Source organism: Diorhabda sublineata, chromosome 2 (assembly GCF_026230105.1).
Source record: "Diorhabda sublineata isolate icDioSubl1.1 chromosome 2, icDioSubl1.1, whole genome shotgun sequence".
In the NCBI taxonomy this organism is placed as follows: Eukaryota; Metazoa; Arthropoda; class Insecta; order Coleoptera; family Chrysomelidae; genus Diorhabda; species Diorhabda sublineata.
In genome coordinates this window covers 3,805,554-3,820,403 of record NC_079475.1, presented here as the reverse complement: position 1 = coordinate 3,820,403, position 14,850 = coordinate 3,805,554, and the positions used below count along the sequence as shown (strand labels likewise).

Genomic DNA, 14,850 nt, shown 5'->3' with positions numbered 1-14,850 from the left:
TTACATTTTCGTAATTTTGATTCTACGTTTGCCCACATTGAGTCTATAGGGTTAAATATGCAATAGGAAGGAGGTAGTCTAAGAAGAGTATGACCCTGTTCTTAGCACAGCTTGTCAATAATAATAAATTTTCTCTAACCTTAGACATTTCATAACAGTAAGCAATACTTTGTTTGTTGGGCCTTTTTAAGATCGCTGATAGGAATATGAGTATTTTTTTTTCAGACATAAATGCTCAAATTTAAGCTTTGTCACCACTATTATTTGGTATCTTAAAGAGTTGCCGCGAGTGGTAGGATACGTTATTCATAACGATTACTCACTGTGGTGGAATGTTAGATAAAAGCTGTTCATTAAACAACTTTTCAAATAATTCGGCTGTCATATCTTCATGATAATCAGCTCCACAGTTTTTAATTATTTTTTAACAGTTTTAATAAAACATTAAACTGGAAACAGTCTTTGCTTCCAGCGAGTACTATTATAATGCGTTGTCCTTTAGAACATGGCCCATTCAAACAGCAATTTCTACAATTGGCAACCCAACTAAAATTTACTACATCGTGACTGTCAAACCATGTTTCATCTAGATAAAGTACGTGTCTATTAGAACTTCGGTAGTCTTTTATCTGACGCGAATAATCTCGTCGTCATCAAACGATCCTTGACGATTCGGTTATTGCCCTCAGTTTTTTGTGTTTAAAACCACATTCTCATAAAACTTGATGCAATGTTTCTAGACTGCTATAATTTTATTCTGGAAAATCTGTAATCTTCTTTTGTATTACTTCTAATGTTGCAACCAAGTTCTCCTTATATAAACTATAAATAAAATTTCCTATTGAATCTTGAGTAGCTTTGTCAACTGATTTCAGTTTTTCTTTACAAGTTTTTCGGTTCTGAGAATGATCCACATCAACTCGTTCGTTCGTGACTACTCGATAAATGAAAAATTTATTTACTCTAATTAATTCAGAAATTTTTATTATGATTGCATTATCAGATGGCTGAATATTTTCCTATTTTAAACATTCGAATATATTTAAAATAACTTGCTGTGTGTAAATCTTAATCTTCATTATTGCATTCATATCTGTCTTTAATCTGGGCACTAAACTGTACAATTTTATGGTCTTTATTCGCTCATAACTCAAAGAACGCCATATTTCTATTTATTTAAAGAAATTTATGAATTAAATGAATTTCAGTAAACAACGCCACTGCTTATCACAGACTGTCAGGCAGGAGTATTTCGATATTTTCATTAGTAACCAGTGGAGATGATGAATATTGATTGTTTCTCTGTTTTCTGCAATTGATATTGAAAGATCTACACTAATGCCGTTATGGAACAGCCGACTTTTGTTTAACCAGTTTATGACTGAAACACCACCAATATCACATGTGAGAAATTGACATTGAGATTGGAGATTTTTGTTTAATCTTGGTGTTTAATGACACGAGTTTTATAATTAATCATAATCAATATTTAAATTGTTACGGACTTTTATAGGATTTAAGTATAAAATCCTAGTATTTTATTTGATTGTGGACTTAAAAGAGTATTATGGAATTACTAGTTACCAAATGACATATGTGCTTTCTCCCCATTTTTGTTGAAATGTTGCCCAGCAATCATAAACGTCTGGTGTGACCTCGATGAAGGAAAATATGGTCACCTGTAACAGGAACTTAAATTAAAAGGAATATATGTGTTTTTGTATTCTTGACATATTGACAAATAGAAATTTTTAAATTTGCGAAACATTTCTCAGAAATTGGAAGGAAATAAATACAAGAATTCACATAATCAAGTTAGTTTGACATCTAAATTTGATTTTTTGTAGTTTGATATAGAGGGCATTTCAGGACCTAATGCAAAAAATTGGGGAGTTCGTGAATGACGAGAAAATAATGCTGTGACATATGGAAAATTTTCTCTCACGGCCCCTCGTTTCTTAGTTTTTTAGTTTCTTCAGAACTCATATTTTCTAAATTATACAATTAACAATCCGTAGCTTTTACAAGTAGAATCTGAAGATAGCAAAACGAATTTTTCAACATATTTCTCAACAAAAAGGTAATCTTTGTTGAAATCGATAAAAATTATGGTGTAGAGATATGGAGATTTTTAGATCGTTGTACATGGCACATATACATACATATATCTCTTTATGGCGAACGGTTTCCTGAACATATTCAACGATCTAAAAATCTACATGTCTTTTATACCATAAATTATATCGAGTGAAACAAACATTACTTTTTTGTTGAAAAATTCATTTTGCTATCTTTAGACGGTACATGTTGTGCTTGTAAAAGTTACGGATTGTTAACCATTGTACATGAGCGACTCCTGGTCTTCAGGTAGTAGTGTAGAATTATTTATTTCGTCAAAATCACTACATGGACATACGTAATCAATAATCATCCATTGAAAATTCATGATGTTCTATTGTATAATTTAGAAATTTATACTTAAATATAAATTCTGATTTTGCAACTTTAAAGGCCCATAACATAACGAGGGGTCGTATGAGAAAATTTTTCATATGTCACAGCATTATGTTCACGTCATCTACTCACTCCCGAATGATTTGCATCAAGTCTCGGAACACCCCGTATAAATAAATATTCCAATTTTATTTTCATATAGGAGCTTTTTCACATTTCGAATAAAAGCTTCAGCTCAATTATGGTATTTATTAGAATAACACTTAATATGTACAATATGATCATATAGATATATATCATTTATCTCATATGATAAGTTCTATTCTAATTTAATTTACCAAGGAGCAATTGACGATTCAGTCCATGATTCATACCATACTACAGAATAATTTGATTTCGCAATGTCAAATTCCCGATAATTATGAACTTTTGGGAATTAATTATAACTTTAATTCCAAAATTTTTTTCTAGGAATAAATATATATTTTGAAGCCATTTCAAGGTTATTTAAAATTGTTGAATTTTGATTAGTGAAACTATTTTCATACACCATAATATTATTGCAATGGACCTCGTAATTTTTCTTGTTTTTCGGTGTGTAGAACAATGGAATGCTATAGAAACAAATACAATCGAAATTTGTTTATGGTTGTTCTTTTCGGAATTCTTTATTGCGAGAACATGGTGAGCTGTTCATATGTTCTATATCAATTCTCTCTACGTAGTGGTCACTTCAACGAACTATTGTAATTTTTCACATATTGAATTGGATATTATTTCAAATAAAAAAGGATTGGTGTTACATTTAATAGTGAATTAAAATTTGTTGAGCACATTTATATCCTTGGTAGAATCTTTAGAAACCTACTGAAAAATTTTGGCAGTTTACCGTAGTTAAAACCGTAAATTCACTTCTTCTTTCTAACATAAGCTAAAATTTCATTCACTTCACTTCCTCACCACTTTAACTTCAACGATCTAGAGACTAGGTGTTTGTTTCCTTCGATACTTCTTCACAAAATTGTAACGAAGAAAACTTGCTGTTCAGACTTGGTAGATCTACTAAGCATACAAACTCCTCGGGTTACCACTCGGTCCCACTATTCATTCTATTTTCCAATTGCTAGAACTAAAGTTGTCAAGGTTTCACCTTTATATACAGGGTGTTTCTATCTTTGACCGACAAAGCTCTACCACAAAGAGATCTAAATAAATTATTCATTTTGATGTAGGAATACGACCTCTTACGGGGCCTAGTTGTTGAGTTATTGAAAATTTCAAATCAAAATAAAAAATTTGCCATATATCATGAACTACGGAAAAATTTAACCAGTGGCGCACTGTCAGTGTTAGTTGTCACTTTTACCCACCTATTTTTTATGCTACTGGAGCAAATTCTTTTTTCAATTTTGTTTTAAATTGCCTGATTATTTCTGGTTATAAAACTAATAATCTTTTATGGAGCTAAAATGAACGGTGTGAGTAAACCAAATAAAAATTATTCATAATCTCAATTTCAAACAAAAATATATTACAATAATAACAAAATTGATAATGAAAATAAAAATGATCTTAGCACAAATTAAATTTAAACAACAATTTATTACAACAATAACAAAATTGACAAAGCTACAGTAGTTGTTCAAACTATTGGCCGCTAACTTCAATACACTCATTACACCGTTTTGTCATTGAAAAACGTGTCTTTGAAAATAAATCTTGATAGGATCAAATGATTTCTGCCACAGCTTGAATTCTAGCTAAAATCTTGTCCAAATTCGATGATTATTTCGTACACTAAGGACTTCATATAGCCTCACATAAGAAAATCAGTAGGATTTAAGTCAGGTGATGTCGGTGGTCAACAAGTGGGTCCACCCCGACCATTCCATTTTCTCTAAAACGTCTGATGCCTCATCGTGTTGAAACCACATGTGTTGTCTAATATTTATCTAATATATAATAATCAAAAAGAATTTGATCTAGTGGCAAAAACTCTTTGGATATTTTTCTAACATAAAAAAAGTTTCAACATTTCATAATTTTCTCATTATTCGTATTCGTTAACAAGGAATTATCTACAATCCTTATGCTTACTTTTTTTCATAACTTCATGTATACAAAATTATCTTCATTTCATCTAAATGTACTATTGTTTATTTGTACTATTCAACTTAGTAGATTGTTAGTTCTTATGTATGCTTTCCCCACCTATTAATTCGCTATTGGACTGAGGAATGGAGTGAATGAATAAATGAATAAATATCAGTGTGATATACACTCAAGATTTTCGTTCCACATTTTCAATGCAAGAATATGAAGTTACTTTCAATCGTTTTCACAAAATGGATGAAATGGAATTCCCAATTTTCAGCAATCCATTCAATTTTGAGGCTTCACAGCCACCAGTTCATTTGCAAATGGAGTTGAGAGATCTTCAATACGACAGTTTTTTGAAAGAAAAATTGAATGAGATTAACGCTCTCACATTTTATACACAATATTTTAAGAGTTTGGATAATTGCCCGGAATTAAAAAAACACGCAGTACGGATGTTTGGTAGCACCTATTTATGTGAGTAGATGTTTTCCGTCATGAAAATAAATAAGAACAAACATCGAAAAAGACTAACGAATGAACATCTCCAATCAATTCTTAAAATAACTACAACGAATATGATACCTGACATCAATGAGCTTGTCAAAAACAGGAGAAGTCAGGTATCTGGATCCCCGAGCTCAACATAATTACCTACCATATTTTATAACTTTGATATGGTTTTCAACAACTATATATTACATACTTATATAATTAAATATTCAGTTCATTTTTTTTATTTTCAATCTGACCCACCTACAAATGCAAAATTCAATATATGACCCTTTATAAAATTGAGTTTGTCTTAGATTATGCATTAAAGATTAGGATTTGGGTATGAAGAGAGATTAAATTAATATGCAGTAAAATGCAGTACGGAAACTATAGCGAAAGTTACGTCAAGAAAAATAGAGTTATTTAAGGGGTATGGATACGTTTTGTTTCGAAAATCTTAGGTAAATCAACACCTTGTGGCTTATACGTTGAAGGAAAGACTTTAGTTTTACCTTACATTGTCTTGTGATATGTTGTAATAACTATATTACATAGTATTCTACACATAGAGTGGATGGAAACTCAAACTTTTCTCAATACGAGTTGACAAAATTCGACATCAATTTTTTCATATTTTATTTTTCAAAAATAGCAATAGTTATATTCTACATGTTTAAGATAAAAATATGATATCTCCAATTTCAAATAAAAATATGATTTCCCAATAAAATCTTGACATGTTAATAGCACAGATATTCATTTACATCAGATTTGACGACCTCCAATGAAACCACATTCTTCAATGTAGCACAAGGGATAATTATATAAATTTTATGCAAATTTTTTAATTCCAATAATTCATAATGTTATATACAAAAAATTATAAGAACATATATCATATACCATAATTAGCTGGGAGAATCAAGTTTCTAATGATATATTCGATGTTCTTCATAATATTATTGATCAAAATAATCTGAAATTATCAAAATTATAGTACAAGGACTTTTCCAAATTTATTCTAACCAAACCAAGTTCTTAGATTGTTACTTATCAAATATATCATATTTGCAGAATAAAATAATATATACAAAAATAATAGGTACACGTAATAGAATGAAAATCTTTTTCACAATATACTATGCTTATGTTTTACATTTTGAAAAAAAAATTCCGCGAAAGAAATTCAACCCGATCGATAACCAATTGAACGTAGTTAAGCAGAAAATGTTCAACCTATAAGTCATAAATTTTGATGATTTGAACTTAAAGTTTATTGATGTGCCCTTTAAACCTAAATAATTAAATTAAGTGTCACATTAATGTTCCTATGTAGCTACAGCTGTAATGGTATTATAACGTGATAAATTACGTTAAATGCCAAATTTTTTGGAATAATTCACAAATTTGTGGGTTAGACGGTTTTAGAATATTAAGTGAGTGAACATTTTGGCAAAAGATGGTTATGTGGGTTGGCACGTTTCAGGTAAATAAAAAAAATGAATTTTTGAGATATTTTATTGTACTAAACCGAAACAAAAATCCAAGAATCTTGAAACATCCAGCTTGTTCATCTAAATACATTATTATTTGTCCGCTACCGTCAGTGTCATCATTCTTCGTGAGATCCGATAAAACTAAAAAATGTTTATTTAAAATTCAAACAATCTGATGAAAATAAGTAAACAATAAACAACTATAAACACGAAATTAAGATAATAGACTTACCTCAAAACTTGTGCCCATCTCCACGGACTGCATTTCGGCATATATCAATTCATTAAGTTTAACTATTTCACACATTAATTTTCCTCTTCCAGACATTATTAAAAAATTTGCGACTACGTCTAGTAAGCTGAATGAACAAAAATGCACTAATACGGGAACGTGATATTATGCTGATCTCTAGCTGACTTACATCCTAATGTGAAAACATGGAATTCATTCAAGAGTTTTGGATTCTTTCAAAAAATTAAACATTAGAAGTTATGCGTAAAATTTTAAGGAAGAAACGTCCAAACCTCTTGGACGATTTCAACAAACAAAATAACAGTATTTTCGTAATTTATTTGGTAAAATAAATCCAACCCATTTAAGATGTTTCAACATTTTATTGTGGTAGAAAATAAAACCAAATTTGTACTGACAGAATACAACCAAACCACTTGGACTTATTAAGAACATGAATATCTCGTTTTGTAATTATGTGGGTTAGAATTTTACAGAATATCGTTACAAAAACATTTGATTTGACTTGGACGATTTCTGCAATTTATCAAAACGACATTTTTAAAGTTTGTTAAAGCAAAAACTCATTTTTTATAATTTGTGGGTTGTACGTTTTCTGCTTAACTACGTCCAATTAACATATTAAATTCAATTTCACTCATAACGACCTTACCTAAAAAATATCTGTCATTAATGTGTCATTCATAATTGAGCCAATAAATATTCAACTTCATCCATAACGATCTAGCGTATCAAAATTTAATATCCTTTACCAAATAACCAATCAATAGTCAACAAAATTAACAACTTAGCCTAATCTAACCTACTTTAATTTGATGTCATTCATAATCTAACAAATATATATTAACAACGATTTTTATAACAACCATAAGGAATAACCTTAATAGTTCTATCAATTGAATTTGATGAATTTGATGAATTTGATGAATTTGATGTTTTTAAGAATAAATAACGAATTTTGAAACGCCGCCATTGTAAACTAATAAATGTTAGTAATTTTTTACAGTGTATTGTTTGTTCATGTGAAAGTTAGGGATTGTGAACCATTAGGTAAACAACCTTCCAACAGTAGTATAGAATTATTTATTCCATCAATCACAATACATAGACATATGTAATCATCCATTGAAAATTCATAATGTTCGAATGCATAATTTAGAAAATATTCTCAAATACAACTTCGGTTTCGCTTATAACTCAGAAACGAGGAATAGTTTGAGAAATTTTACTGTTTGTCACATCATTATTTTCACGTCATATACTCCCAAATCTTTGATATCAAGTCCCGGAACAACCTGTGAATGTAGTTTCTAAAAAAAAATAGTCTTATTTGTACTTATTTTCAGTTGAAACTTTGACAAAGTTTTAGTCCACAGAATGAAAAGGTGTTCAGCAAGTGTTCAGTATTTGTCAGGATATAATTTGTTGTTACTTTTGTGTGAGATTATCCGATTGATGAGTGACATCTTAGAATTATACATGCATTCTTCATCACAATTTAAAAAGGCAATTTCATAAACTATGATAGACACATTATTGGTTGGTGTTTTATCTTAAATTTTAATGGAGGCAGATTGGATTATGAGGTTTTCTGAACGCGATAATTATATCATGTTTTCATATAAATATGTAGAAAATGTGTTAAGATATTATCAGAATTAGTATCACTGGACACTGAATCATGGACACTAAATAATCTCGTCTGATGTCAAAGTCAATATCAGATGTATTATATAGACTGGGTTTCAAAAGATATGAAGGATATGAGCTTTCTCAAAAAAAGTGTATAATTTTCAGATTTTTTCATGAAATATTGTATTAAAAATTTTGAGGACTTCATTTTTCATCTGATTGTTCCAATTGATCTTTGTGTTACCTATATAGAGGATGATCCATGAATGTTTATTTCCAATATTCACTATGTTTATTGAATAATCATAAAAAATAAAGTCCTAGTATTCGAAGTTTAGCCCTTCGTATTCCATGATTCTAACCAAACGTTCAGCAAACTCTTTGAGACCTCAGTAAAACTGCTACTTTTTACATATTGTCAATGTCAAGTCATATTTTGATGAAGGCTCAAATAGGTTGTAACGTCAATTTCTACCTGCGGCACTGCCTTGGTCTTGGCTTGGTAATTGGCATGTACATTGTAGAAAGTTGAGAGATTATGTATCAACTTATTATAGATAATCTTCAATTAAAATTTCACACCAAACCGTTTCAGTCTCGCAGCTTTGATTGTTCATAATATAAACTATAGAACCAGAATATTTCAAAAAATAAGACATCAGATTGCGCAGTTTTCCTCCTTGTGGAGCCAATTTTTCAATTAAAATGCTGTATATAATTAGTACAATCTTGTTTGGAACTTGAATATTGATGATAGAAAAATATATTTTGACTAGTAACGAAGTTGTATAATATTTCTTTCTCTCGTGCGTCGTTCTGCATGAACGATGTCGAGTAATTCTCGATGCGTGTGTGCCTAGAACCAATCATTCAATTTACTTCACTCTCTAACTACCTTTGTATTTCTTTTATTACAGACGTTTCAATAATCTTGTTACTTGAATTTCCTCTCAATACATTCAATCCAAAGGAAGCTACGGAAAACAATATAAAGATAAAGGAGTAATTGGATAATGGATTAATACAGTTTCTAAAAGAATTCCTGAGACAAAATTTTAAGTAACTAGATACACCTCAAATGTTAATTGACAGGAATAGCTTTATAAAAGACGAATAACACCCACAAATTTTCCTGTCTTATTGACGATGAACTTAATATGATTTAGAATCATTTTTGATACCAATATACTTGTATAGGGATATAAATAAGACTAGAAGACATACAGGGTCGTCAAGAAGTGTACGATTGATAGATGTGAGATATTTCACACACTAACAAAATGTTCAAACTTGATATTATGTATATTCAGTTAATATGGAATATGATGAGGACCTTCCAAACTGGTTGAAGGAGAAGAAACCGATATACGAGTTCTATAATATGGAGCAAAAAAACAATAGTGATGATCGTTTTCATTCCTCATTTCTCATGAAACTGAAATATAAGTGCTATTTCTGGAAAGATTGCAGATTCAGATGTAGAGGTGCTGTCTGAAATATTTTTCTCACGACAAGCTGTATGATTTGGTTGGCGACAAAGTATTCTGATAAATGCTGCTTGAATCAAGGTTCAACAGCAGGAACTTTCTTCTTACGGGAGGGTCTTCATCTTGGTTCAGATATAGTGAGAAGGAGTTCTCTGCCTACTTTGCAACTGAGGACGATTTAGGGTCTCGCACAGCCGACTACATTAACGTATTCTCATAGATTTTTCCAGAAAAAGCCTTCAAGTAGCTTTTCTTCACAATTGTGGAATCTATGCTTCCATTTCTGTCGGCAATCCCGTACACCTAAAGTGAAACTGTAAGAACTAAATGCCACAGTTGGCGGTTAGCGAGTCTGCGGTGATACACAAATCTGGGGCGTGTTGCTCGGAGAAAAATCAGGATTCACCAACTTTCTTTTTTGCCTCAACTACTTAATATCAATATTTTCAAGCCTCTCAGGAGTAAATTTGGAGGAAGTAAAATTAATCACATTCATGACAAAGAGTCAAACGAAAGGGTTGTGGTCTCGTCTACTTTGCATAAAATTTGAGACATGTGGGTGGAGGATTAAGCTGAATGATTTCATTCAAATATTAAGGAGATTGAGAAAAGATACCAGGTGATTAGTGCTTATCAATGCATGTATTTATAAATACATCTAAATGTTCTTGATTTCAGTTTAGGTCTCTCCTGTTTTAAAATTAGTTTTTTTTTGATAATCTTTAAAAGAAAGATAAATTTTGACGTTTCGACCTTAATTCTTTATGAAAATATGATATTGACACTGACAATTTTCTTATTTATATTGTAATCTATAGATCAACTTCATCATGACTATCAAAATAAGGATAAAATCAAATTAGAACTTTGTTCTAATGAGAAAAATTAATTTTTCCTTGGTTCCTACAGCTCAAATATATAGCAGTAATCAATTAAATTATTTGTACTTTTATTAGAATTTACAAAATAGAGCTATAAATTTTACTTAAGTTATTTATATCTTTTTTATCATTTATAGCTTTTTCGTTCTTATGAATGTGAACCAATTCTAAAAATTCCCTTTTTCGTGTATTAGATTCCGTTTCAAGTATTTTTGAATGTTTATAATTGAATTTATGTTTTCTTGATATTTCATGGTTCGTTAATGCAGTTCTATTTTTTCTATCGTATTGATGACCTCTTAGTCTATTTTCTAAATACTGAGATGTTTGCCATATGTAGACAACGTCACAATTAGTACAAGGCACTTGATATATAATAATAATAAGAAAAGTGATTCAAATAACCTCAGTGTAATTAATGCATATCTTTTAGATTTTGAAAAAACAAATTCTATAAAACCAACTAACCTCACCTAACCTATAAATTTCAACTTCACTTATAACGATCTAATCCATAAAATTCATTGTCATTTATATTATAACTAATAAATATTTAGCTACATTCATAACAACCTAGTCTATTAAAATTAAATGTTATCCATAAGTTAACCAATCAATATTGAACATCATTTACTACAACTTATCCCTTATCTAACCTATAAAAATTCAACTTCATTGATAATCTAACCAATTAAAAATTAATAAAAATTCCTATAGTAACCAGAATCAATATTCCAATTAATCAATAATTCTATCAATGTCATTTTATATGTGACTATTGAATTTTGAAACCTATGAATTCTAAAATTTTTTACAAGAATACGATTCAAAACTACCGAAAATCTTAATTAATTATTGTGAGTAGAAATTTAATTATTGTTATACCTTTTTCTTATATTGTATTTGACCATAATTGCAGTCCTGGACGCTGAATACATAAGTATTCGAAAGCTCGGAAAATATATTGTTAGTCCACTTTGGTGTTTCATTCCCACGTTACCAATAAAAAACCGCCCATAATATAGCGGGCAAAGCCTTCTTTACCATTCACATACAAATATGGGATGCGTCCAAGCCATCTCAGGAACTTATGGTCAATTAGCTGTGAAACATTTAAGATCATGGTCCAAAATCAGAATGAAAATGGCGAAAGAATATAATAGAAGATGCTTCCTACTACAATGTCGAAATAAGGAATATTCTTCCCACCATTCTGAGTATTATCAGGCACATTGAAAAAATACTTGTACGCCAAGAACAAGAGACCAACAATATTTATTACTTCTATAATTAGTTATTTATAGTAAATTATTTCATAAAATTGGAAATAGAAAAAGAATACACCCTAATATTCTTATTAACAAAAAAATCAATTCAGTTCATAAAACTCAAGATAATTGAATTAAAAATATTTCAAATACAAGGATATTTTACAGTTTAGTTTACAGTTTATCGTTAGAGCCCAAACTCAGTCCTGAACCTATAATTACTAAAGATATTTCAATGAAAACTATGTTAGCCAATATGGATTACATATCCTCTTTCATACGAAATGAACAAGAAAGAAATGTCGTTATAGCAAAGCAACTAACATTTCAACTAACCACATTCATGAATCGATGCAATCTTCTGTTCTTATAGATTTATTATATAAAACCATCTGACAAAAATTAACAAAATATAACGGTATTTCTGCTAAATTCTACTGTTTACCAAAATTCATAAACCTACTTTATCAGCTAGATCTGTTGTAGCATCAATTATTAACACTCCCATTGAACCCCTTACAAATTGGTTAACTGAAATTTTGACTAAATTTGATGATTATCAAAATGATTTTTCTTTAAAAGACGCTTTTAATTATATGATATAACCACCAAATTATGTACTGTTAGGATTGGTTCTGATATCTGTATTTAGTATGTTCACTTAAATATATGCCTTATTGCTCTACATCATAAATAGAGCGATATAAGTGAAAATTGCAAACTTAATAAAGAAACTCTATCAGAATTAATAACATTCATTTTTATAATACATATTGCTCTTATAATGAAAATTACCTTGATATTCAAATTATTTTTCTAAAACAAAAAATAAAACACCAATCAATACATTGCCTAACATAGTATATGAAATACCTTGTTTAAATTGTGAAAAAAGTACAATGGTCACTTGAAAAGATCACTCATCAATCGGATAACTTCGCACATATATTGCCCAAAATGATCAATGCATCAATAATAAAACTGATTTAAATAACCTGTGAAAAAACATTCTATGAAAATTCAACTCCATAAATAAACAATTCACTCAGCTTCACTTATAACGGTCTAACCTATAAAATTTATTGTCATTTATACTCGAAACAATAAATATTCAGCTATATTCAAAACGACCTATCCTATTAAAATTTAATATTATCCATATATTAACCAATCAATATTGAACATTATTTACTACAACTCATTTTCACGTTCCCAATGAGAAAACGCATATATATATATATATATATATATATATATATATATATATATATATATATATATATATATAGGCCTTTAAGGCACATAACATATGTATTTTAATGTATGAAATTAAAAATTAGAACAAATATATTTTCAATCTTCTAACTTTTATTTTGCAAAGATGAATTGTTCAACATAAATACTAACCTTGTCAAAAAACTTAACGTTCTATGACAAAATAAATGTACATTTCCCAATTCAACAATTCCAACAACAAAGAATCAAAACACCTTTTAATATTTCGTTTGTCGACCAGTGTAATAATTTGCGATACGGTAATGAAACAATAAAGAGGACTTACTTATATATTTTCCGAGCTTTCCAATACTAATGTATTCATCGTCTGGGAAATAATTAATTAAGATTTTTGGTGGTTTTGAATTGTATTAATTCTTGTAAAAATTTAGAATTCATAGGTTTCAAAATCCAATATTCGAAGCTCGGAAAATATATTAAATGTAGTCCACTTTGGTGTATCATTGCCACGTTCCCTATAAGAAATCGCTCATAATATGGCTGGCAAAGACTCTTTCCGCTACTCTAATTTAGAAAATCAGGTAGGTATGACATAATCCATACTCCATATTCAATGATTAATCAAAATATTTAACCGTTATTACCAGTAATAAAATGAGATCTAAGAACTAAATTTATGCACCTTTTACTACACAAGGTCAATAAGGTTGAATCTAAGTTATATGCTCGTAAACAAGATACTTTGAAGTTCCATGAATAATCAATTTATAAATTATCACCGTCATTCAAAGTTCAAATTATATCAAGGTCATATTCATTTCACATACAAAATAGATGGATGAATTTTGTCAATGTATCCAACAGTTAACTTGAATACTATCCAATGCAACAATTAGCTATACCCCGACAGATCGAAAATCTCGGATTCATATTTTTATCGCAAAAAGACTATTCTAGCAATTTGGTATAAAATGGTCCGTTAAATAACAAAAGATCATATCTGGCATTGTAAGCTTTTTGAGTTTCGCAAAGGTAGTAACGTAACAGTTGCCACAAATATCATTTTCGATGTTTATCCAATTGCATTAGAAGTTCGTAGATGCCAAAAATGATTCTCTAAGCTTAGATCCAATAATACTGATCAATCTGACTGACTATTTATCAATAAACCAACGATATGCTAATAGCACAATTGCAAATAAATCTGTCAAACAATCTTCCACCATCCTTGTTCCACCGTCGAATAATATTTGTAGTAGATAAAAAAATAAGTGGAAGAAGTGTCTGCATTTCCTATAATCTGTCTGAAGTGAACAAAGCTTATATATCAACCACATGCAACGTATTACTCATTGTTTCACTTACTAGCCATAGAGAACCATTCTTTGATTAGTGGAGACGCAAAATTGGCCCTATATGATAATCCAAACAGCCAAATGCAGTGGCTTTCTGCAAAAAAAATCATCAAAAAATACCGTTAATCCAGGTTGAAATCCCACAAAGTCGCTATTGCGTGTTTGATGGAGTATGGGTTGGATTCTTAATTTTGAA

At 29.8% G+C, this 14,850-nt stretch overlaps 1 protein-coding gene across 4 annotated transcripts in view; it reads right to left on the bottom strand.

The window, feature by feature from the left end:
- Positions 1-14,850, bottom strand: part of LOC130453367 (mesotocin receptor-like) — a 178,759-nt gene that overhangs the window by 88,528 nt on the left and 75,381 nt on the right. For all 4 annotated transcript variants that reach the window (XM_056793072.1, XM_056793071.1, XM_056793073.1 and 1 more), the window contains one exon: positions 1,585-1,679. In XM_056793072.1, coding sequence (XP_056649050.1) covers positions 1,585-1,679 — 95 coding nt within the window. The remainder of the gene's footprint in view (positions 1-1,584; positions 1,680-14,850) is intronic.